The sequence below is a fragment of the Falco rusticolus genome, chromosome 2, assembly GCF_015220075.1.
Source record: "Falco rusticolus isolate bFalRus1 chromosome 2, bFalRus1.pri, whole genome shotgun sequence".
In the NCBI taxonomy this organism is placed as follows: Eukaryota; Metazoa; Chordata; class Aves; order Falconiformes; family Falconidae; genus Falco; species Falco rusticolus.
This window is the reverse complement of record NC_051188.1, coordinates 90,756,794-90,782,357: the sequence shown is the minus strand read 5'-3', so window position 1 is coordinate 90,782,357 and position 25,564 is coordinate 90,756,794. Positions and strand designations below refer to the sequence as shown.

At 40.1% G+C, this 25,564-nt stretch overlaps 2 protein-coding genes across 6 annotated transcripts in view; both read right to left on the bottom strand.

Moving 5' to 3' along the window:
• Window positions 1-3,719: 3,719 nt before the first annotated feature.
• On the bottom strand, window positions 3,720-13,201 carry EIF1AX (eukaryotic translation initiation factor 1A X-linked). Of its 2 annotated transcripts, none has more exons than XM_037377228.1 (7): window positions 13,086-13,201; window positions 12,011-12,094; window positions 10,140-10,243; window positions 8,458-8,508; window positions 7,411-7,492; window positions 7,210-7,301; window positions 3,720-5,091 (listed from the first exon to the last, which is right to left on the bottom strand). In XM_037377228.1, the coding sequence occupies exons 1-7, from the start codon at window positions 13,099-13,101 to the stop codon at window positions 5,086-5,088; spliced, it is 435 nt and encodes a 144-aa protein (XP_037233125.1). In that variant the 5' UTR covers window positions 13,102-13,201; the 3' UTR covers window positions 3,720-5,085. The 2 variants fall into 2 exon arrangements, with proteins under 2 accessions (XP_037233125.1, XP_037233126.1); XM_037377229.1 differs by lacking the exon at window positions 13,086-13,201 and adding an exon at window positions 12,272-12,593.
• A 1,490-nt stretch (window positions 13,202-14,691) lies between these two features.
• The window catches only part of RPS6KA3 (ribosomal protein S6 kinase A3), an 80,217-nt gene continuing 69,344 nt past the window's right edge, over window positions 14,692-25,564 (bottom strand). For all 4 annotated transcript variants that reach the window (XM_037377224.1, XM_037377225.1, XM_037377226.1 and 1 more), the window contains 5 exons: window positions 23,672-23,833; window positions 23,402-23,478; window positions 22,235-22,352; window positions 19,992-20,132; window positions 14,692-18,806 (listed from right to left, as the gene is read on the bottom strand). In XM_037377224.1, coding sequence (XP_037233121.1) covers window positions 18,684-18,806; window positions 19,992-20,132; window positions 22,235-22,352; window positions 23,402-23,478; window positions 23,672-23,833 — 621 coding nt within the window. In that variant the 3' untranslated portion in view covers window positions 14,692-18,683. The remainder of the gene's footprint in view (window positions 18,807-19,991; window positions 20,133-22,234; window positions 22,353-23,401; window positions 23,479-23,671; window positions 23,834-25,564) is intronic.

Sequence of the window (25,564 nt, the reverse complement as noted above, 5' to 3'; positions counted from 1 at the left end):
AAGCTCTTCCACAGCTTTCTGGCATCTTGAACTTCTTAGTGAGCATCCAGGACTACAGCTTTAACCACTGTAGCGTCTGTATACATCGCCAGCTTCAGCCATGAGCAGGGGAAGACCGTTCCACCGAGTCAGGCAGAAAAAGAGTAAAATTATTCTCAAAACCTTGTTAGGGCATCCTTCCCCACCTCTCACCACTGTCTACTACAACTAGTCTTAAAGCCTTCTAAGTCAGAAGCTGTTTCCTCAAGCACTTTGCAGCACTTCTCTAAGCACAGAGCCTAAAGACAGTAACTGTGGAGAGTCCTGTCACTGTCTTGAGGATTGTCACAAAGCTGAATCCTCTGTGACAGCAAGGTACCATGGATTGTGGAATGTATACAACCCATGCAGGTCTGGGTGTCCCACGGGGATCCTCCAGCATATCTGCTGCTCTTCACTGTATTTCCTACAGATGGGAACAGCCGTACCCACCGCGTGTTGCTGCCAGTGCCAGGATTACACCTCAGCCGGTGCTTATGCATTTGAATCGGCTCGGTCTTTAGAAAGAAGACAACCTACTAGAACAAACTTTTAAAAAAACCCAAATCCTAAGTATTTCCGTTGCTGACAAGATTTATTGCAGACATTGGGCACCTCAGAGTCCCTGAAACCATGCGATAGAAACTCTTCCTAAGGAGAAGCTGAGGCAACCTGCTTGCTCTTGATCTGCCAAAGTCGGTTTGGTTTTTTGCTTGTCTGCTCCCTCCAGAGGCCAAGCACGCAAAGGCGTTTTGCTGATGATCTTCCTCAGCTGGGAATAAAATTCATTAACTTAACCATGGAGAACAGCAGGGCTGGTTAAGGAATACAGATGCTAGTGACCACAGAAGAGACGCCCACACTATCGCAGTCTAGATACAAAAATATGAGCTACCCACTTTTGCAAGAGGGAAGAATGAGTGCCTACAAAACACAGCAAGAACACTTCAAAAGATAATTTACTGTTAGGCCAGTGATGCAGTAATTAATAGGCCCCTTAACTGTTACCACCTTCTGATTAACCTTTCCTTTCTTGAGCGGACAGCCTGGATATAAATAAAACTGCCGTGCAAGTGTCCTCTCTTGTCTACAAACACCCATGAAGTGAACTCATAGGACAGACAACCCAGCCCTTTTTAAAAGTATTTTTGCCTCACTAAGCATCTACAGGAAAGCCTGAAAATAAAATTGGTGTGATTAGAACATCTGGATCGCAACTGCAGCCCAGGAGCAAACAAGTGCTTGGAAGGAGAAACCAGCCTTCAGATGCTTGGTGGCACCCTGCTGCTAGTACCTACTGCCTAGATGGAATTACCACATGGAGGTACTCACAATTTTCAGCTTGCCTATTTGGTCGAGATTGTCTTTTATAATCACAAAGTTGATCTTTGGTATTTTGTTGGGCAAGATATAGCACACGTATCCTGAATTAATCAGTAGGGACTCTTAACTCATGCTTGCTGTGATTAAAAAAAATAATAAAGGAAAGGCATTCTTCCTGCTCACCTCTTCTCCCTCCTGCTCCAAAGGGAAGGGCATGCACAGACCAAGAAATAAATTCTGAATTCATTGTTTTGTATCAAAATCAGAAAGCATCGCCAACAGCTACCTCCACAAAAACCAGCAATGGGCCTCAAGTTTAGAGGGACAAATAAAGCTGCACTCGGAATATTCCAAGGTTATTTCAGATAACACTTCCCTCTTCCCACATCTTCCAAAAAAATTGCACTTAAGTCCTCACCTCTATTAAGTGGTCAAACTACCTATATATATATATATATACACACCTATAGCACGGCATCCACAGATGAAAAGTCTTGAGTCCTCTAGTGAACCATATGATACAGGTATTCTAGTCCCACAGTATTAGTGTTCAGTAACAGCAAATAATTATGGCTTAGATTGGAGCTTGCTCAACAGCAGTTGACACCCCAATTTGCCCGAGAGTGGGACTTACCTTGTCACCAGGGGGCCTCAGGGAGTGGCACCACAACCCAGAAGTGACACCAGTCCGACCTGTTCATCTCGGCCAACCCAGCCCACATTACAGCCAGGTACCACAGCGAGCAAACTGCCACCCACCTGCTCATTTTCATTCACGGACATCACTCTGATTACAGAGCAATCATTGTGTCAGCCTAACCTCCATCAGCTTTTGTACTGTACATTCATCTAAGAGTGTGTGTGTACATACACGATACCATATATATGTATGGTATGTATCATATCAACGTATGGCACTAGCACGTAGAGTGCACTGACCTGATACAACCTATTGGTAGTAACAAGTAAATGGCACCGAGCTCAATGAGCAGCGGTTACTGGCTCCTCCTCTTCTTGCATAAGGAGAGGTGGTTTGTTTGTGTGGGGTTTTTTGCACTTTTTAACCATATACTTTTTTTAACAAAAAAATAAAAATCAATATAGTCTGGACTATATCTGTTAAGAATTAGGATGGAAAAGCATTAAGGCTGTCCAACCAACTGCACAGCTGCTCCTATTATAAAGCAAACACAGAAAGATGATTTAGAACAATGAATAAAAATCGCATCTCAAATAAAAATCACAGGGAAGATCTCAAAGTGGGAAACACCTTAGAGAACACAAAGTTTACACTGTAGCTGCAGTTTTGAATCCCTACCTTCAATTTCACACTGCCAGCAGCAGTTACCAACAAGAATAATCAAAAATTTATCTAGAAAATACTCTTACAGACAGAGCACCTTTCAGAGCTGCACAGTCGGCAATCTTGCAGCTGCTTTTACCACCGTTCTTTGCGTGGAGACACTGACGTGAGAGCCACTTGTGCAAGCTGGTTTTCTCCCTCAAAAGAGAAGCAAGAGACAATACAAAGCTGCCTGGATCGGGCTATGAAAGGGGCTTTAGCAGCAGACAGAGAAACAAGCTGAGGAAGTGTATTCAAGGAAGGCGATGCAGCCTAGCACTTAAGTAGAAACTAGATGGTGTTGAGCCAGAGCATTAATAGGAAATTAATAGTTAAACAGGAAATTTCCTTAAAAAACTCTGCAGACTTAGGCTGAGCCAGGCACGAGCCTGGGAGCAATAAAGATTGGAAGGAACCTCAGGGCAAACCACAACTCATTCTGCCAGGAACAGTTTCAATTTTGTCCCGCAGCTAAGTCTCTGTTATACTGGACTCTGGTAGGGTGAAGTAAGCTTCTTGCAACAGCACCGTATTCATTTGTGTACCTCCTCACCACTAACCACGCACTTTACATTTTTCCCACATGTACAAGATTGGTTTTGGCAAGTATCATTTCCATAATACCTGTATCTTCAGTAAACATTCACTGTAATTTAATCATTAACCTTTCTGCTAGCACAACTGAAAACAGATACCTTCTGCACTTGGACCTCAAGATCAGTTTTGAAAGCTTTTAACCATTTTCAGAGCTGCTCATAGTCTGCTTAATATGTTGAAAAACCAGTGAGATTAGTATCTTTTCCCAATATTTGGCAAATTTTTACAACAAATATTTAAATCCCATTAAACACTTGGCAAAGTTACTTAATACTAGGAAAATGTTATCCCTAGAATAAGATACCAGATCCACGTAAGGAAAACTGACATTACAACAAAAGAAAAAAATGTAAAAGACGAGGACATTTTCGCAAAAGCTCTGGAAGTTCAAACCTAGCAAAGAACTCCTTAAAAATCATGTAAAGCAATGAGGCCACTCCACATTTAAAGCCATTTTGTTTTTATCTATTGGGGTAGTCACTTTACATCATACCAAAAAGACTGTATAACGAATACAAGTGTCAAGAATCAGATTTTTATGGCACAAAAGGAAGTTTTCCATTAACCTGCTTTCAGAGTTGCTGAATACATAATTGAAGACAAAGAAACTAAGGCTACCACAAAATAATATTTGCATGATGATGTTAGTCTTTATTCAGCTTCTTAACTGACTCCTCCAGTCTGAAGGCGGAGAAGAATCTTTCCATTAGTTTGCTTCAGTGATTTATTCTGGATGAAAAGATTCTTTTTCTATGTTTGACAAGTTTATTTTCTCATTTATATTGTTATTCAAAGTTCACATAAGCTTTAATGTTGTACCTTACAATGTATGGAATTTAGATTAAAATAAAACTCTACTCTTAACATAACCTTTTCTATAATGTAAAAATATTCTACATGTTTAACATATCAAGAATATTAAGCATTCACTTTGGGGAAAAACTATTTAACATGGTTTTTAGTCCAAACCCAGCTGTTACGGTTTTGTATTTTTGCATCCCTATTAAGTTGGGTGCCACCCAGTTTTCGTCTTCTGCAACTACAGCTTGACTACCGCACTCAGAACACAGAAGAACTATGCATACAAGACAGTTTTCAACAACTGCAAATTTGAGATGCTGCTTACTTTTTATCTTCACTCCTCCCCTACCCCTCCACTGCGGCAAATTTACATCTTTGAAATAATGAGAGTTTTTAATTATCAAAATCAGTATAAAAATAGCAGCATGCTACTAGACATGAAAAGCAGATTCATCATGCATCATGAATTTAAATGCAGATCTCTGCCTTCCTTTTATATTATCAAAATCTTTTTAAAGTTAACATCAAGGCAAGGGGTATAAGGACAGACACTGCATAGTATGATTTGATACTAATCTGAACTGGGTATTTGTATTCAATTAAAATCCATGATAATTACAGGGTAAACAATTTTTATTTCAAAATACAAGTTTTAACTGGAATTGTAGTGATGAAAGCAGAAGAGGGAAAAATGTCGTCTTTTACAGCCCACGTCACTGTATCTCACTTACATCCAGAAGTAAAAGCTCTAATTGGTGAAGAGACAAAATATTTGTGGTGTTTCACTGAACCTTCGTGATAATCCAGCATTATCCATTTCTAAAGAAATATAAATACTTTAAAACAACATTGAAAATAAATCCTTTTGATGTAACAAACTACACTCCTTACTGAGAATTTTCAGTCTTCTTAAAAGAAAGGGACTTCACCCAAAAAATAATCAAAATATCAATGTAGAACAATCCTCGGAGGAAAAAAGTCGGAATGTAAACCTCTGTTCCAAATTAGATCTGAAAAGCAAAAACACCACAGCATGTATTTAATTTGCATGCATTTTTCATCAAGCAGCAATTTCTTTAAGCTCTTTTTATGGTTCAACAGGAGACCTTCCCAACTCAGTTCAGTCCTGTTTTTGCCTCGGCTCACATCCTGTTTTCTTAATACACAATTACTCTCCTTTTATGTCGTGTGTGTTGTTGTCCCCCCCCCCCCCCCAGTTACCATTGTTATGCAGGTAAGCAATTCTGACAATATAATTATGCATCAACAGTACAAACATAAATTAGCCCATGATTCTCAAAAACGAAAACAAAACAGAGTTTAAGGGTAACTTCCCTAAGCAGTGACTATTCAAATTAATTTATTGGCAAAATAAATGATTTTCTACGCATTCTTCTGACATAAACAACAAAGGAAAGGTTCCACCAAGCCTTTCATTTTAACTATGACCTTGGAAGCCGCACTTCATCCTAGCTAGACTAGAATGATCCTCAGAGGAGTTCAAATTTTCTCTCCTTATGTCTTTTCCCTTCTTAAAGCACGGTATTATATTGCATAGCCGACAGAACCTCAAAAACAATCATAGCTGCTCACTGAAATACATTATCCCACACAAAGATCCATTAGTTTGCAAATTTTATTATTTCAATGTTCCTACAGCTTCTAATCACTTTGACATCTTGCAATAGCTTCATTATTAAAACCATGCAGTACTAGGAAGTGTCTGTAGCTTCAGTAAGCTAAACCTTCAGTAAGCTCAACCACTGACAGATCCAAAGTGCAGCTTTCAAGTCTGGAGAAAAATTCATCAAGATTTTGATATTTTTAAAATATTTGATCTGATGCATCATATAATGAGAACCTCAAAAAAGTCAAGTTAATGTAAGCATTTAAAGAGAATTAGTCATATTACCGACTCGGAGAGAGAGGACTAAAAAGATGAAGAATTAAGACATAATAATATACTTAGAACAGTCTATCCAATTAAGTTAACTCACTGGCTCAGTAAGTTACTACTTATCCTCTCAGCCAGTTGACCCTGCACACATTTATCTCTCAACTGCAAAAAAAAGTGCATCATCTTGGAAAACATTTCACAGCAGATTCTGCTTCTACAATTTGCTATATAATCTGAAGTATAACCATTTTACTACTACAATTTAAGAGTGTGCATGGTCAGTTACTACAGCTTAGCGGTAAGCAGTAACACAACTAATTGTGGCAACCTGTAAATTCAAGCCTACGGTTAACTTTAGCAACAACCAAGATACAGCGTTTTATGTAAACAAAAATGGACACTTAAGTCTTTGCTTTTCCTAAAAACACAAATCTCTCAATTATTTCTGTAGTTAGTATTAGATAGTGAGTTTGTTAAATCTACAGAGGAATCAGAATTCATGGAATTCACCAAAACATCTGCATAACCTGTGGCCTGTTCCAGCATTTGGTGTCCAACGCAGTTGCATCAGCAGTTTATGGCTCTCCCTGCCCCGACTGAGCTGGCCACAGCTGCCCTACATGGCACCAGAGCTGACCCACCAATCTTTGCGCCAGCTCCCCGAGAGGTCTTTCTGGCCTGCTGTGCAGGGGATATAAGGAAATCCTACTAGTCTGCTAAACCTTCCTATACTGTCTATTTTGCTTTCCACCAGGAGCTTGTTGTAAGGAGCTTACGCTTCAGAGCGGTACCGAGGGCTACAATCAGTTCCTTCAATACAAACACACCCAGCTACAGCCATGCATGTAGTCGTCGACTCACCTAAACGCAACTCCTCGCGTGCACACGCACACACTCACTTGAACGGACACTGCTACATAACTCTAGGTCTTTGGGGTCAAATTACATTATTTTTCTTTTAGACATCTTAAGGGTAATGAGAAGACTGTGCTCCACGTGTGTTTTAATAGTATGACACTAAGCATACTATCTACTCAGAGGTCAACTGGAGGACAACTGTAGGACAGAAGGGAGAACAGAAAGCTGGCATGCACACGTCCACACCACTTTCTGAGGCAGTGCCTGAGGTGAGCCATTTCAAACATCGGTGTATTACTTGCTCTAAAAGAAGTAAAACCAGCTTACTGCCAATGATTTCAAGCATATGACACAAAATATGTTTACTACTTACATCATCAATATCTTCATCATCATCTCCAATATCATCAAACTGGATTTCATCATCATCTCCAGGACCAAATGTGTCTGTCTCATTGATTTTAGCTGAAAAGGAAATTAAAGAGAATTTAAGCAGCGCACTCACATCAAGTCAAGACAGACTGAATGTTATTGTCCATTATGAAGTTCCAATTTGAAGTGAGAAGATTCTTACCATGTTCTGGAAGCTCCCCATATGCTTTCAGACTTCTGGCTTCATCTGCATTGTACTTTAGAATAACATCAGCCTTGTTATCCTAAATAAAAATATTAGAATTTATTAGTCATCTGTGAAGGAAAAAACTAACTATTAACCTCAGCAGACCAGTACCAATATTATTTACAGAAAAATAACACCTATATTGTTTACAGAAGAATGTCTTGTCCCACCTTCTCCTCCAGTTCTTTTAAAAGTAAAGTAAAAAGTGCTCATTTGTAGAATATCTTAATTTTTTCTGTCTGACAACTTAATTCTCTCCTATTGTAAGTAATTTGAGAAGTTCAGTTTCATGCCTTTGAAACTAATCTTTCTTCAGAGAACACACATAGTGAGGCGTTTGGTGGTCAGTCAGAAAGTGTCAAAACTTCCTAGTTTTAAGTAGTTTAATATATACAGTAAACAACAGTATCTTAAATGTTTTACAACTCTAACGTACGTTTCAGAAGCAGAATCTGCCTTCAAATAACTGATGACACAACACTAACATTCATAAAAAGCATTTACTTAATGAAAAATACAACTGTTTTCCATTAACCTTTACAATATTAGGTAAAATTACACTAGTACATTTTTGCAAATCTAACTAGAAACTAACCACTGATCAATTGGCCTCTTAAGGCAAAAAGCCTAAACATTAAGGCTCAACAACTCCCATCATCACAATAAAATGTTTGGTACTTGACTCAGTCTCCCTTGTATCACAGGATCCAAGCATCAAACAGCTACACCTTGAAAAAAAAGAGTCAGGTGTGACACCAACAAGCACCTTCACTCACAAAGTCACAGGGTGCAATTTAGAAGAACAAGTTGAACCAGCATTTGTCATCTGCTCAAGACAACCTTTCTGTAATACAAAGAAACTAAAACTCATGATTTAGCATAACTAAATACAAATTCAAAGAAAGTTAGATGGGAATTTCCTCATGACACCTGCTGTAATTTAACATTAAATAAAGCTGTTTGTAAGGTATTTTTCATTGGCAAATTACATTGAATTTTTACCTGGTAATCCCTTAAGCCAACCAATATAATATCAGATGTATTTATCCAAACCTGAAAGAGAAAACATATGTTATATTGCAGGAATTCAAGTTATGTCATCTAACACGGAGGTCAAGCAGCACATTTAAGTTTACTGAGAGAAATGGAACACTTCACTACAGCCACCATTTTCACTTTCTAGGTTAGAAATAATAATTGGAAATAGCCAATTTCATATTTTAACAGCAAAACCAAGGTTATATTATTTCACATTACAGACCTATTACCAAGATAAACTTCTTTGAAGAGTTTCTAGTCAACAAAGTGGTTACTAAGCCATAACCTCTGAGAAAACAGATGTAATGCATCAAGCCACCATCTGAACTGAGCTCCATAAAGGCAAACAAGAAAGAGCCCGATGAAGGGGGTGATGGACAAGCACAGTGAAGAGTATGAGAAAATGAAGGGAGTTGATTCTAGCAATTGACTAGGCTAATCAGCCAAACCAAAGCCAGAAGCCTGCAAAACAGCACATGTTAATTTAAATGCACAAGACAGAACTATCCCACCATCAGCTTGATTTTTTTTTTTGAGATTAAATACATTCATTTCAGTTGGAATTTCCTTTCTTTTAGCACGAGGAATAGGTAAGTGATGCTATCTGTAGCAGGACATTAATTCTGCAGCACCTAGCATTTATCTACACACATGCTCCACTACCTTCAACAGTTTATTGCAGTGTGTTGCAGGCAGCTAGCAGGGCTCACGTTGATACCAAGATACATGCATTCACTGGTCTCCAAAACCAGGCAGGTGGAACATTCCAGAATGAACAAAGCAAACATCTGTTTTTATTGAGAACAGACTATCTGAGAGGACCTCCTCTGTACCATACACCAGCAGAGGATAGAGAGCTGACGAGGCCAGGAGGTGACACCATCCAAAAATGGCAGATGTTAAGAACCTGACTTCCCTGAAGGCATACACTTTTGGAGATCAGCTTCGTACAGAAGTATTTTGGGAACTGATGAAGTGGACAATGAAACGATGGCATCTGAGGTGCCTGAGGGAAGCTGTAAAGAAACCTTCCCAAACTGCCCTTACTGAACTAATCTCTGATAAGTTACCTAGTGAGAAGATGATAATTATTCAGTTCTTCCCCATATCAACCAAAGCAGAGTATCAAACCCTGATTCTTACTGGTTTTGGGAAATAGCATACAAAACCAGGTAGCTCTGCACAACCCTCTTACACCTTTTTCTTCCTATGCTGTGTGTCAATCTTCATGTTAATAGATGTTCTGCTAAACTAAGTACTGATCTAATCTCAGATATAACACGTTGATTTTCCAAATAGTCATCATTCCCCATTTACAATTGGGGTGCTTTTTAGTGTTTCATATACATACAAGTTTCTAGTATACGAAGAATTAGTATTTCATCAACAGCCAAAAAAATCTCCCCTGAAATACACACATCCAAAGGTAGCCCTTCAACTACAAGCTTCACTCAAAAGTCAGACTGCCTGTTTTTGTGCCAGCAGTAATACAAATGGAAGAACAAACTAGTTTACTAACAAAAGTAAGTTTAAGATATTAAGTGCAGTAGAAATGGTAACTTCTGTAATGAGCTACATACATAAATTTTAACAATTACATATCATGCATAATGCCACCGTTTTCTATTGCAATGCTTCAGAATTACCTTTTTTCTTAGTTTCCCTCTAATATGACATAATCTCTTCACACCATCAAAACATAATGCTTCCAGTCTTCCATTGCCTAACATCTTGATCACCTGGGCATATTCTAAAAGAGAGGGTAACATATAGCAAAGCTTCTAAACAAATAGTTTCATGAAACAACCAGTAACTTCTGCCACTGTAATCAAAATTTGCTGTAACATTTTATCAAACACGAACAGCTGTGAGGAGCTTTGATCAGCCACACATGCTGAATGTTATCACAGTTTCTGTATCATTGTTCATGCTAACATTCAAACACTGCTTATTCTTGGTTGTGCCCATACTTTGGTTCCCTCTGAAATGCTTACTAGAGATAATTTTTAGAGCTATCAGGTCACACTCAGAGTTTGAAAGTTTATGGCAGCATCACAGTGTCTGTCTTAAGCGATAAAATCTCATGCTATCCATTGAGGGAAGAGGAGAAAGCGGCACATCTTGTATACCCCACTGATATTTGGAATCCCTTCTGCAGAGGCTCTGTGGAAAAAAGAATACTGTTGTTTAAAGGACACATTCTGGTGTCCTCAGAAACTGACTGAAAGGCAGATACCAGGCTTCAGCTGAAAACGATGAAGCTTCTCTCCAACACCCACCCACAATCTCTCACCTTGTATTTAATCTCCTTCCTTCATGGAGTTGCAGAAATCACTACTGGAGTACTTCATACACTATTAAAGTTTGCAGCATAATGTATTACAATTTAACTAGAAAAAATAAAGCTTGTAAGATTTACAACAACATTATCTGACCACCCATACTCGCCGGGGAGGGGGGAAGTAATATTCAATTAGCTGGAGCAGTATTTCAATATTCTAAAACCTTTCCTTAGCACAAGTTAGACAGTCCAACAAACCACTAGACTATTAATAACTGAGAATAATGTTTGATTAAGCAGATTTTGGTGGGAAGTTGAAAAGGATTTTAAGTTTTATAGGTGCATCAAAATCAACTCTTTTTTTTGCTTATAACTGTCACAGAACATCACAAAGCTTAAAGAATGAGTTCAGCAGTCACTTCTTTTTTTAAAGTGATTCAAGTCAGTACTTTTTCTGCATTTCTAACAAGCCAACTGACTACTTGATCACTAGACAAGTACCTGCATAGATGTTAGCAACCACAAGAGCATGACACACAAAGACAGGGTAAGCGAAAAGGGAAGCGAGCTCACTGGCACCAAAAGGCAGGGGAGAGAGGAATCCCAGTCATCACCCTCTGGCTGAACACTCTTGTGGCTTATTTTACCCGACAACATCTATGGACCTCACCTATTGCTCCTGTTTTAGTAATTGTTAGAGGTCCCAGCCCAGGAGCCAATTCAACTAAACCATCAGGGGACAGTGCAAAAACAGTGAGATGCACTGTTCTGCCAGGTCAGTGGCTTTGGAGAGCTCACTGAAGGATCCAAGAAACGTTACAGTTGGTATAAAACAGAAAGCAGGACTGTGCATCCAAGAGACAACTACTGGCAACACTGAACGACATCAGCTAAGCTAGCTGCTTACAGACCTTCACACAGAGCTACTCAAGGGATTTCTAGTGAATGCTTACATATATGCTGTATTACACAGGCGTCAAAATAAAGTCAAGGAGAGGTAAGCTTCATTCTTACATGATGAAGCTATTTAAAATGTCCCTTTCCTAATGTCTTCTTCCTACACTCAATATGTCATTTAGAATTCAAATACAACCCCAGTAAGAATACATCTCTCTATTCCCCAATAACTTTGTATTTCTCAGCCATCCAGGCATTTTGTTTATCAACTTCCAACATATGTCACTTACAAGATCTACAGAAAACAACAGCATCGCTGTGCTATAGTTAAAAACTCACCTTGCCCATCTTCCTTGAACACCAGTTCCCTTTTTTCTGACTCGTTCTCATTCTTACCTCGTCGCCTGTTTTTACCTCCTTTGCCTAAATTAAAAGGGGGAGAAAAGATACAGTGAATGAAACAATCAGCTATATGGGCATTTCTGTGCCTGTTTTGTATATGGCTGTTTTTTGAATATTCCATCCTACATTTTCTGCTTGCTCGTAACGTTTTTAGCTCTAAAATTTTTCAACTAAGTAGTAACAATTAAAAGAGCAGACCCTCCATTACTTAAGATGTTCTGGTTGCTCTGGAGTGACAGATGCCTTCAAGAAGAACTTGCGCAAGATCACCATTTTCAGTTTCCTCGACTGCTGCTTCCAAACACCTCACAAGTAACGATGGGATAACCTGGTGGATGGAACCACCAAAGAGCAGAAGAACGGCTTGAGGGATTTACTGTAGTGCTGAAATTCCTGAAATACTCAGGAGAAAGCCCACGCTCCAAGCAAAGATTCCCTTTTAAAAGGGCACACACGTGGCAACAGGACTAGATGCTCCTCACAAGGAAGCAGCGTGAAGCAGAAGAGCGGCTCCTATGAAGAACCCCCGCCCGCGCCAACGAGCCGCCGTTCCCTTCCCCTCACGCCTCCCTGCCCGTTAAGCAGCGGGCGGGGGGAGAGGGGGGAGAAGCCGCAGCCCCCCGGGAGCGCTCGGCGGGGCCCGCACACCCGGCCGTTCCCCCGGCGGCCGCCACTGACAGCCGGGCCCCGCCAGGGCCTGCCCCCGCCGGCAGCCCGGCCCCAGAGGCCTCCGGCACGCCGCCGGGCCGCGAACGACCGGGAGCAGGGCCGGCACCCGCGGCCCAGAAGGGCCCGGAGCGAGAAGAGGGAACCGGCCCAGGGGAGCCCCCGCACGGCGGGGTGGGCTGGGGCTCCCCCGCCCCCTCCGCGCCCCGCCCGCAGGCACCGGGCTGCGGCAGCTCCCACGTGAGAGGCGGCGGCGGCGGCGGGCAGGGCCCCGTCGGGCCCGGCCTCGTCGCTCAGCGGAGGGAGGGCCGCCGCGGAAGGCCCAGCGGCGGAGAGGGCGCCTCACCTTTATTCTTGGGCATGGCGCCGGGCGCTCCGCCGCGGGGCGGCTGCGGGCAGGGGCGGCGGCGGGGGCTGGGGCTTCACGCGGCTCCCGCGAGGCGAGGGCGGGCGGCGGCGGCGGGATGGGCGGCGGGGCCGGGGCCGGGGCTGGGGCTGCGGCTGCTCGTGCGTTCCGGCCGCTGGCGTCGACCGACCCACAGCGCCCCCTGGCGCGCGGGCGGGCTCACCGCCTCTCGGCCGCGCCGCCTCCGCGCGTGCGCCCCGCGCCCCGCCGCCAGCCCGGCCGCTCCCGGCGGCGCAGCCGGGACACGCCTCAATGGGCGCCGCGGTGGGCGGGCGCCGCGCGATTGGCCGGGACTCGGAGCCGGGCGGGGAGCGGGACCAATCAGGGGCTCCAGGAGGCGGTGGGCGGCTCCAGCGGCGGCGCCGGGCGGGCTCCGCGGGGCGCAGCGGGGACACGCAGCGGCCTGACACGGCGCACCGAGCCGCCGCCGCGGCGCTCGGCTGTGCTTTGGTTTGGTGTTGTGTTCACGGCACCGACCCCGACGAACGGTGCCCACCCCCGCCGCCGCCGCTCGCTCCCGCGGGCGGCCCATGCGTCGGACGTTAAGGGGACGGAGGGGGCCTGGCCCCAGCGCGCCCACCCGCCGGGGGAGCCTCGCCGCTCCGGGGAGGGCAGGCGCAGTCACGAACGGGAGCGTACGCGCTGGGAAAGCGAAGTACGGCGGGAGGGCACCGCCGCCCCCCCATCCCCCCTGTTCCTCCTTCCCAGAGCTGCTCCAGGCTTACACAGAGCCGCTTTACTCGGAAATCCACGTTACGATGTTGTTAGGCGGGCAGGAGGAAGGCTGGGGCGGGCACGGGGCGGCAGCGACACAGGGTGTGAATGTCCCCGCAAACCACGCACCCCCCGCGCCGCTGTGCTGGGTCCGGCCTCGTACCAAACCTCTCGTGTCCCCTGACAGGTTTCTTCTGGTTCGCTGCAAGACTCCGGTTACATTCCTCATATACTCCCTGTCGCACCTATTGCAATTTGATGTAGGCTGCGCACACTTCGCAAAATCTTCCAATTTTTCCCGGCTGCAAAGCTAAAAAGAATTACGCTGCAAGCTTCCAAGTCGTGTGAGCTGCTGAAACACACGGACGTTTTTTGGATGGAGTACTTATGCATATATCCTAATGTTTCAGATGTTTAGAGGCATATTTGATAATTAAGGAACCGTTATTTTCAATGTCCTGAGCCATACAGGCATTGCGAGCCTCACTGAGCAGCGCCCCCCCCTCCCCCCCCCTTTTTAAGTTGTACTTGGGTCAGCTGGAGTTTTTGCAGGGTATTGAAATACCAGGTTGCACTTTGGTGATGCTGTGTCATGCATGGGGTCTGTACCATCCACTGAATACCAGCTTTTTCCTTTGGCCCCCTCTTTATCTTACTGATTGTGATCTGACTAAATATGCTGTAATAGAATGACATTTTAACTGACAAACACTTATTAAAAACTCTTTTCTGCTTGGAAACGCGCACGGTATGCTGCAAATGTAGTGCAGTGTTAGTGATGAACATACAACTTCTATAACTGGGCAGAACAAATGACTAATCAAAAAAGCACTTTAAGATGTTTGAAAGTTTATTCATAGTAGAAATTTCAGTTTCTTTTGAAGACTACAAAACCTGCCATTAGACAGGAGTACAAGCAATGATATCTTTCCAGAACTGTTCATTGTTACATCCGCAACAGTTCTAATTACACATTAATAGCATGATTGGAACATTTCCTAGATCAGACTTTGAATAAAACGATCATTTAAAGTATTCAGTACAATTTTTCTTTTTCTAAACTAGCATTTCAGTTCTATGACAGCAGTGCCAAGCATCTAACAGATGCCGTTGTAATGGTCTAGAACCAGGTACGATACCACCGGTTTCCTGGAACAGTACCTTAGACTCACTTACATGCCATGCTGAGAAAACTAGTATAAAGTATGATTGTACAGAATTGTAGAAAAATATTTTATCTGTGATTTTGTCATTTTTTAAAAACGTTTTAAGTAGATTTCCCCCCCCGCCCCAACTAGGTTGCAAAATAATTACATCCCTCATAAGTACACCTTCCCTTTGATTAGGTCAAGAGTATCAAGATAAAGCTAATCATTTACATCATTTTCATAAGTGAAAATTCATCTATTAACCATTGCTGCTTACTAAGGACCAGCATACTTTGAATCCTTTCCTTCCAATAATAGAAAAGCACAGCTTTAGTTGGTACACAACATTTACAAAAGCAAAACACACACAAAAAAATCCCAGACACGTAAATCTATTTTCTTAGGCCCTTGACTCTTTAGAAAAAAGTTTTAAATATTCTCTTGAAAAACTCCTTCTAAGTTTCAATACAATGTTATAGTGATTATGAATAAGGAACTTTGCCCTTACTGGATATAGATGGCATTTAACGAGTATTGCAACTACACTCTTCCCTTTGTTCTCTCATGCTCTCACACACAGTAAGTGGTAATTTCACACTGAAAAAAATAAACCATGACCTCCATATAGAAAATTCACCTGTATCTGCAGTTCTCCTTTTTCATCCTCTATGACTCTGTATGCTAGAGTTGCTTGCTGTGCTTTGCAGAACGAGAAGCAGTCCAGCAATGAAATTACACGATGTGTCATGCATACTCACATTCTAATAGAAAGATGCTGAGATTCAAAGAAGCATTATGTGGATTTCTTTATAGCTTCTAAAAACCGCAGCTACAAAAACATAAACGTGAAAGTTGTGAACATGGATCCAAAACAGGAGGTAAGGTATGTAAACCCATGTAAGTTTAGCCTGTAACATACACCTCCTGAACAGGGGGGCCTTTACACCTTGGTTTAGAAAGTAACTTAAAAATACAGTGGATCTAGACTTCAACACATTTGAGTCTGCATGTGCTAAATGGCCCTGTTTTAATAGCATTTAAAATGTTCATCCTGCGCTGCTGTACATGTGACATAGTAGCAACATCTGTGAAGTCTAGACTAAATTAACAGCTTACTTGAGAGTGCAGATACATAAAATGTAGGAGTGAACTTTGCTTTACTATTTGGCTAATGACCAGTGAGCTTGAGGGCCACAAAACATGGCTAAGCTAAGACTACTGAAAACTACTTTTTATTATTTTAACAGGGATATCGCCAACAGCGAGGCAGCTTAACACTTCCACCTTTTGGTCTCCTCGCCAGGTACCTGTGTCTACACGCTTGAGAACACAGGAGAAATTCCTTCCTGAAATGAAATGCTATTACTGACACACTAGCAAGTACTGCTATCCCATTATTTCAACACTATCAGTTTTAAATCTTGTGTGTTGATTAGATATGACAATCTTCTGATTAACACACTTAAAAGCCACTCCAGCAGGTATGGTTTCTAGATTTTGGTAAGCCTGACTTACACTGACTCACAGAGCTGAAAATACATTTTCTGAAAGGTAAGGTTTTACTCAATTCCTCTGGAACTGCAGACACTGTCAAAGAAAAATTAAAATAGCCTTTTTGTGCCTCTACTTAAAGATGTTTGCTGAAGGAAGGGTAGATGCATCTGTACAGCTAAAGGGAACATCAATGCTAGAGCACCAAGTAAGGGAAAAATGCTAACTGCTTGAAAGAGCTGTGCATTCAAATTTCTAAGATGTATGGCAGTTTAAAAATCCCTGTTCATTAAACCAATTCTGTAACAGTTATATGATGGATTAAATATTTAACTGATTTTTAAGGGCAATAGAAGCGTGATCCTTTGCAAGTTTAACAAAGGAAGCCACCCAAGGAACTCTGAAAAATTTGGGGCAGAAGGAATGCTCTCACATGCATTTACAGCAAATTTGCAGTGTCATAAAGATGATTCTCCCTTTCACAAACCACTGATGATTTTAGGGAAACTAGCAAATTAATCACCGCAAAAGAAATTTAATACCATTAGATCAAGAAGATGTCTTCTTATGCAAAACATAGAATTGCACCTTTTAGTTTTTAAATTGTATTGTTCACATAGAGCTGTTCACCCAGCCAATAGCCATTTTCATATCTGGAATGAGCTGATGTAGCATATAATTTCGGTGGAGTGGGACACTTACTGAATCCAAACACATTCCAGTCCACTTCCTCATGTGGACAATTTGATGTTTCAAGATTAGCCATCAAGATGTGCCTGTAATTACTTAAGACACCAAGAGGCCAAGAGTATTAAAAGTTTACATTGGTATTTAAAATGAGTCTTTCACCAGACTTGTTTCCATCTGGAGAAATGTGAGAACACTCACTCTGCACAGCTTCGTCTTACCTGACTGAGAAAGTATTATTTTCATGGTAAATTATGACCCTGTTCTAACCCCTGACAGGTCTGGATGACTCTTATCTCATTTTGCTTTGGACGTCAGTTAAAGTTATCAGAAAGTAACTGACAGAACATTAGATCCATCAGTTTTGTAACCACAATGAATGCAGTTTAAACCTACTTTTTGCAGGCTGCTGCTTATTAGTGGTCAATATGTTTTGCTTTATCTTCAATGTTGCCTTTCTTCTATAATGCCAACAATTCACTGAACAAATCCTTTACAGCTTAAACAAAAGTCACAGAATAGAGATAAAATATTAACAATGGATTATAAGAATAAACAATATAGAAATGTCCTCTATTAGAAAGTATTTAGCAATGATTCCTGAGTCCAGAGATTAAATGGGAGAGAAAAAAAAGGGGGTGGCAGGGGAACAAGAGTGAGATATGGGGCAAGTTATCTTTTCTCTGGGTTATATTACCTACTGTATACATAGTATGGTGAGAGATCCACTGTTTAAATTTTGAATACTATAAACAGTATCCTGATTTTCATAACATGACATGCAGCGTCAAAAACATGGAAATGTAGAAAAGACATAGGCAAGGAGAAATACATAGTCATAGTATTACATTCAATAGCTGTTTAACAGTCAGGCTTCTTTTAGAGCTGTCCAACAATATCAATTAATCCAGGTGAACTGTTTAATCAGACTTAATTGTCAGAATGATTAATAATATCTAAGTAAAACAAGGCATGTATACATTAAAGAAAACAGCACAGAAATGTACTGCTTGTGAACTGTTTACAAAAACGTACAAAATGTTGGATGGCACAAAGTATATAGTGCTAATATAAACAGATTGTTTAAGCTAAGTGCTTAACATAAACTGTCCATCTCTACCTGTAACAAAGAATATTTTAGGGGGACAAAAAATATTCCTTATAAAAATAATGCTATGTGGTGCAGAGTGCTTTATTCAGTGTATTTTTGACAGAGGTGGCATTCGTAACTCTTCTGGTTTATTCAATCGCGAACATGATCATTTTCATTGTGTTTCCACTTGTCACTCCATTTGAAGCTCCAGTAAGATCAGTAACTTGCCGTCAACAGTTTAAAGCGAGAATAGATGAAAGCAGTAGCAGCAGCAGGAGCAGCAGCATTATAGGTACCAGCTGGGACAGAGTGTGCTTGCAGGTATCTGTCAGATATGTGCTACCTGTCGCCATGATTTGTGCTATCATCTTATACCATGGTACCAAATACCTGGTTGAGGTCACTTCACAGGGCTGTTGAGGTAATTTTTTTTATACCTCTCCTCTGAGCAAGAGTAGAACGGCCGACTGGCTCCAAAACTGGTGACTGATTACGATTCAAAGCAGAGTAAGTAGCTGCCATTGCACCCTGTGGGGCAGAGGGGAAAAAAAACCCAAGAAGAGCATGTTGTGACTGATGCACACGCTAGAGATCGCACAGCGCTAAGCGCCAGAGATTGTGAACGACTTTTAGCTTCCAGTCTACTTTCATCTACAAAACAGAAACATAACACTGCATTACTCAAACACCAGCAGTGTCAGGAGTGAGCGATTTTTAGAGTAACAAATAGTTTTCAGATGAATCTAAAGCAATTTTACCTTGCTTAAAAAGCCAAACCCAGAAGGTGTAAGATAGATTGCTAAATTAAGTTCTCTCTCCATGCGTTGTGAGTTAGTTGGGCAATGAAATCCCATCAGTAGGCTGTCTCTGTTTATCACTTATATAACCATTTCTGTTTTCAACAAAACATTTAAAAATCGCCCACATTATTCAGCACATGGAGATTAAAAAAAAAAAAGTTAGGAAGTTGTGAGCTGTGGGATTAGAACTTCCCCCTCTTTCTACTTGTGTTTTTGAATGCTAGAAATTTCTAATAGCTGACTCAGAGTATTAATTATATGCTTCATATCCCTTTTATGTTGCACAACAGACATTCTTGGATGTAGGACTGAAGGCAGGGTGGAATACAGAGAAGTAGAGTTCAATTATTTTTGATTTCTCTCTGCTTGTTCAAAGTGAAAAAGTTTATCAAGGTCAAAACCAGACTGTGTTTCAAACAGTGCAGAACAGTACAATACCATATTAATTAACACTGCCTTTCTTACTTCTTTTAAACTTACACTGTGATCATGAATATACTATTTTCTTTTAGTCATAGACAATTAACCTCCTCTGAAACTGTAAAATTAGCCAAACTAATTTTCAGCTCCCCTATAGTCACCTGACAACATTTTTCAGTATCAGAAAAATGATTTCTTCTATACTGGTTTCTTAAGGCAGTTAAGCCTCTCAGTGTAAGTCAGTCCACTAAACTTCAAACCTAATAAAATAGAAGTATTTTTCAAATGTATTAAATTTATTCTCCACGAGTGGGTTCTTCTGAAATCCTGTTACATATTACAAGTTCACTTTATAGCTTAGGGAAGCTCCCAGTCACAACGACTTTTAAATAGTATTTAGAGGAAACACATGCTACCATAACTTCTTTTTTAAAAAATCCTTTTGTTTACGCTGGTTTTGGCTAAACAGCAAGCTGAACAAAGACCTGCTTACCTTCACTAAGTGGGGAGCATCCTGCCTGTTCAGCTGGTATTGAGGCAACTGGTCACAGTGAACTATCCAGGGGTGACTAAGAACTTGGGCTGCAGTCAACCTTTGATGGGGGTCAACATGAAGCATTTTTGAAACAAGGTCCTGTCAATAATATACGAAGAGTCAATACAGATAGCAGTAAAACTTCAGCTTTAAAATGGATTATAGTTCAAAACTGCAGATTTTAGCAGTATAAAAATATGTTCATAATGTCAGTTTGAAACAGCTGAAAAGCTACCCAGCAATGCTAACACAGATGTTTGATAACACAACAGGTAGGTATCCAATTAAGTGAGATGAAATACAGAAACATAAAAAATATGCACGTTGGGCTAGAGTAGAGGCCCCACTATGCCAATATTTTACAATGACAAATAGCAGATATGTAGGAAATGAGTACTGGAAAAGGAACAATTAAGAAAACCGAAATGATCCTTCCCTTTGCATGACTTCCTCGGGTCTAAATCTTTCAGCAATTGTGCAGGCTGAAGGCCGAATTTTAGTTCTCGCGCTGGCCATGTACGTACCCTTAGTGTTCTTTACTTCATCCCCTCTGAACTCATTTTGCTGCTTATAATTTTGTTTCCCTCCCCTTCTCAAACACCTTTCACTGTTGTTTCACAATTAAGTTGTGAACCACATGAATAGATGTTTGTTTTTTAACTTCTGCAGAATATATTAATTGAAGGATCCCTGATTTTACTAATAAAATTGTCATATGAGGAAAAAAAGGAATTAGTCTTTCCTCCTTTGTACCATCAGTGAAATGGTACCTTTCATCTGTCACGTCAGTCAACTCTGCTGAGATGAAACACGATATTCTATTTACTGTCCTTACAGCGAAGCGGCTCTTGACATCCGATCAGATTTTCACCTTTGTTCTAGTACACCCTTTTCTACCACCCTTTCTATTCTATATTATCTTTTTCAAATTATGCTAGCAAGAACTGCATACACCAAAATGTTGAAAACAAATTTATACAGCAGCATATTTTATACATGACTTCAGATGACAGTCAGTAAGGGTAAAACCCAAATAACATTTCTACATTAAGCCGTTACCTGTGGAGAAACATATTTAGTTGACTACAACTAGATTTAAGGTAAGTTACCTGAGCAATACTGGACATTTTCATATAAAACATTCTTTGTTTTGTAATTCAAATTCAGAATTTGAATATAAAGATGTTACTAAAAAGGAATCAAAGTTTTTTTCATAACTAATAGGCTTTTGATTCATAGTAGCCTCCCAAATACAACTGAACAGAATAGCACTGAAGGAAAAAAAAGCTGATGATACCACATTAGTGTAAACATGTTATTCTAACAGGTTGATTTGCCAATCAAATGAACGATGTGATTTGTGGGAAAATGGATGAGTTATGAGAACAGCACATTAAAAAACACATCACAAATCAATTGGCAAGAAAAGCACACGTAAATGATTTTTTAGGAAAACAGCACTTCACTGTAGCTGCACAGAAGAAGCATAAAGGGTACTGCACACTCAAGTTTGGAGTCTATTTGCTGTAAAAAATGTACTTTTCAAACAACAAAAAAAGCATGTAAAATTTTTACTTTGTACAAATGCAGTAAAAAAGTATACTGCTTCAGTGGTTTTTTGTTTCTTAAGTGATACGATATCCTTAAGGCCCAAAAGCTCTTAAAGTCCTTAAAAGAATAAACTGCTTAAATCCTAATGAAAGAGTATGAGATACACTGTCTTTGGGTCAGTTCTTCAGAGTTACCCAACAGAAAAATGTGAAAACCTTTTTTTTTTTTAGCCTGAATCAGTGGAGCATATGGTAATTATCCTAATAGTCTAAATCAGGATAATGAAAATATCTCTATCATTTTTGGATGTCATGCTTCCACATGAAGTTTTATTACAGCATTTCTCATCATGGATGACCGTGCATGTGTGTGAATATTGATAAAATAATAACTATCCTTGGAAATATAGTGTAACTACTACAGTATAATGCACAGCTAATTTTTCTTCCTACATGCAAGTGACTGTTGAAATGTGGAAAGATCCTAAATGGGAAACAAACTTCTAGGCGCATAAAGGATCAGATCAGTACTTTAAAATAACAATGAGCGGAACTTACCCAATGATATACAATATAACATATACATTATAAGCAACATGTTACATTGCAATCCATTTCTTATCCTCCAAAGGACAAAGCAAATATACTTGCCTTAGCTGTATCTGAAACGGTATTCCAATAACCACCGCTGAGAGAGAACTTTCCACTACCTATTCGGGCCAAAATCTCCTCTGGGGTATCATCAGGACCATTTGCAAAAGGAGTGTAGCTATTTGACCAAACAATTTCAATGTTAATAACTTCCATAACCTGGACCTCAATAGTTATTATAAATCTGATTGCAATATCTAGCAAGTTCAAAATAATTATAAGCAACAGATAGTCAAAAAGTTGTAGAAAGAAATTATTCCTAACACATGAAAATGCATGGCACTGACTACAGATCTGTTATTACTGTATGTATTCCCTCTATATCAGGTCTGGAAACCAGATTTTTCCTACAGCAGTCGAAGTACTGGTGGTTCCCAACTTACACAAAGTATTCCTTAAGCCTTTGTATTTTATTGAAGTTATAAAACAAGCTGTTGTAAATTTAAATGTGAAGGCTTTATGGTGAATCTGAAAAAGAAGAAATGCTCTTTTGATACTAGAAGAAGGTGCAGCAATTTTCGTTGCTTCAGTTTAAGAATTCTTGCTGCTACCAAATATCCACCAAAAAAAAATATTAAAAATGAAATATGTTTATCATTTATTTTAAAATGCCAAAGTGGCAATCTGAATAATGCAGCACAAAAAGATAATCTATTTGGCAGGTGAAATAGCAACTATATTTTGAACTTGCAGAACTATAGCTGAATTTATTATTCGTCATCTTTTATACAATTAATTTATGTTGCAAATATAAATGCATTTTTATTGCACTTATTATATACTAACTGCATCACTTCAAACTATCCACTGGCTGAATTTTGCACACAATCATGCTTCAATGCATTGCAATTATATTTGCAACATGTATGCTGCAGGACATACATGCTGCTTAATCAGCTAGTTTTCACATTTCAATTCTTACTCCTAAATCACCGTAAAGCAGAAATTAAACACCTAAAATAGAGGGGACATAAGAAACCAAGAATTTTTCACATCAGTCCTTGCAAACTTGGATTCTATTGAAGAGAAACCATATTCTAGCCCCACTGAAGCCAAAGCAGAGCCTCATCAGTGCCTCCATAAAAACATCTTCAACAGTGGGCCTATCTTTATTATTTTGTTTATATTGGCTTGCTATTCTACAAAGCAAACTAAAATTACTCTTACCCAGTAAGCATCGTATAAAGTAGAACGCCAAGGCTCCATATGTCACATGCAGCATCATAACCTTGTCTCTTTAAAACCTGGGGGAAACAAATATTTTTTCTGCAAAAAAAATACGCTTAGAAATGCTTTGATTACACCACAAAAATAGAGAGGTCTCAAATTTTTAGTGCATACAAAGTGATTTCACTTGTTACACAAGAATGAAACAAATAACTAGCAAAAAAATCCCATCAGAATAAATCAAGGCATATAAGCTATCCTGGTATTTACCTCTGGTGCAACAAAATTTGCTGTGTAACACGGAGTCATCAGAAGACCATTTTCTGCTCGCAGTTGTTTTGCAAAGCCAAAATCACAAATTCGAATTGATTCTGGATTACCAGATTCGTCAACATAAAGAATATTGCTGGGCTTCAGGTCTCTATGAACAACCTAAAAATTTAAACCAAAACACAAAATACAGTAAGCTAAATATATGAGAAGCTTTATATTATAAAGCTTTCATATATATATATATATATATATATATAAATTCTGCTACTAAATTTCAGATCTCCCATCAGCAATCGGTTTCCAGATTTCCAGCTTCTAACATCAGCCAGCTGCAGTATTCTGATGCTCAGTGGTGTCTATAGAGTACTACAATTCTGCTAAGAAACTCTAGCCATAAAGCCTGCTCCACACATCCCACTCCCCCCACTTCGTTTGTACAGATGGTTCCAGATGTCTTGTTCCAACGGGCATATATATCTATTTCCTATTTTAACATGGATACCTACAAGGCTCTGTAAATCAGAACCCTTTGGCTAGTAACACCTTTTTGAGTCATGGATGTCCGTGCTGATGGGCCACCATGCTAAGTAACCACAAATCAGTTACTGCTGGAGTAACTGTTTATATTCTGTTCTCTTCATTCAAATAATCTGAACTAACCTCAGTGCAAACATTTAAGGTCTGATTAAGGAGGAATTTTAATACAGTCCTGCCAAAAAATAACAAAATATCAGAGGTATTCTCCTAATGGACTGGCATGCCAAAAAAAAGCCCGTACTGGTTCCCAAGTGGCTGTTTTGTAGGGGCTTCAGAAGTAAAATGCTTGACAAAAACTGTAGAAGCTGCCAACGTTCAGGCAAAATGAATCTGATCTTACTTCAAGCTATGTTGTAAAACAAGCCTTAATAAAACCTGGAATGCACACGGACAGTCTTCGAAATCAGATTACCTGTTACATTTTCTTCACAAGACAAATTAGCCTAAAGCCTCTAGAGCCTTTGCTCTCTCTAAAGAAAAGGGTATATACTGCTGTAACACAGAAGAGTGGATCTAAATGTCTTCTGTTAAATATTTAAAGAGACCTGCTATGAAGGCCTTTATCCTCCTGATTGTCCTATGTATTTGACAAGTATTAAACATAGCTTTTCATAGTTAAATTTGAACGGAAGAAATTGTGGTGAAATATTTCAAGAAGGCAACCACATCAGAACAAGAAGATACCCCAAAACTCCTGCAAGCAAGTGATGTGCAGAATTAGAAGCTCTACGCACTCTCCCAGAAAGCGAGCAGCATTTCAGGAAGGCGAGTAATACAAGACCAAGCAGCAAAAGACTGCAGAGGTCTGCGGATTGTAGAGCCACTTAACACAGTAAGTGTATTTAGTACAGGCTTTTTCAGCATGCAAATATTTTTCAATTCCCAGAGTTAGCAAAACAAATACTTAAAATTCTGGAAATAAGAACCTTGTAAGCTGAAATATACAAACGATATTAAAGAATATGAGTCGGAACAGTAGATGTTAAGGGGAACATCCTGGCTTCAGATGTCAGTTTCTGAGAGAACTGGCTCCCGACAGCCCTCATTTTTTAGTCTTTTGATAGATTAGAATTCTTTTTCTCTAAGTAATGTATGAAACAACCTTTACTGCTCCAGGAGGCAGAAGAAAAAACCCACAGTTTTATTCTATTTGATAGTGTGTTGTTTTTTTTTTTAAATAGATCTTGAAAGGGGTAGAAAGGAAAAGATGACCAATAGAAGCAGCAAAGAGCTGGGGATTTGGCAGACTGTTTCAAGAACAGTCTTGAGCTGTATTTTTTTTTTGGAAGAAGGGGAAGCAATTCTCAAGTGGGAGGAAGTGTAACAGTCCAGTTCAAATCCAAATGCCAGCTC

Bases quoted from the DNA above. Each gene is read 5' to 3' on its own strand.
- EIF1AX (XM_037377228.1), bottom strand. The intron at 10,244-12,010 runs GTGAGTTTTTAA...CCTCTCTTTTAG, and splicing joins GTTCAAGGAAGATGGGCAAG to AATATGCCCAGGTGATCAAG. The intron at 7,493-8,457 runs GTAAAAATTCAA...ATTTTTATTTAG, and splicing joins TTGGCTTAAGGGATTACCAG to GATAACAAGGCTGATGTTAT.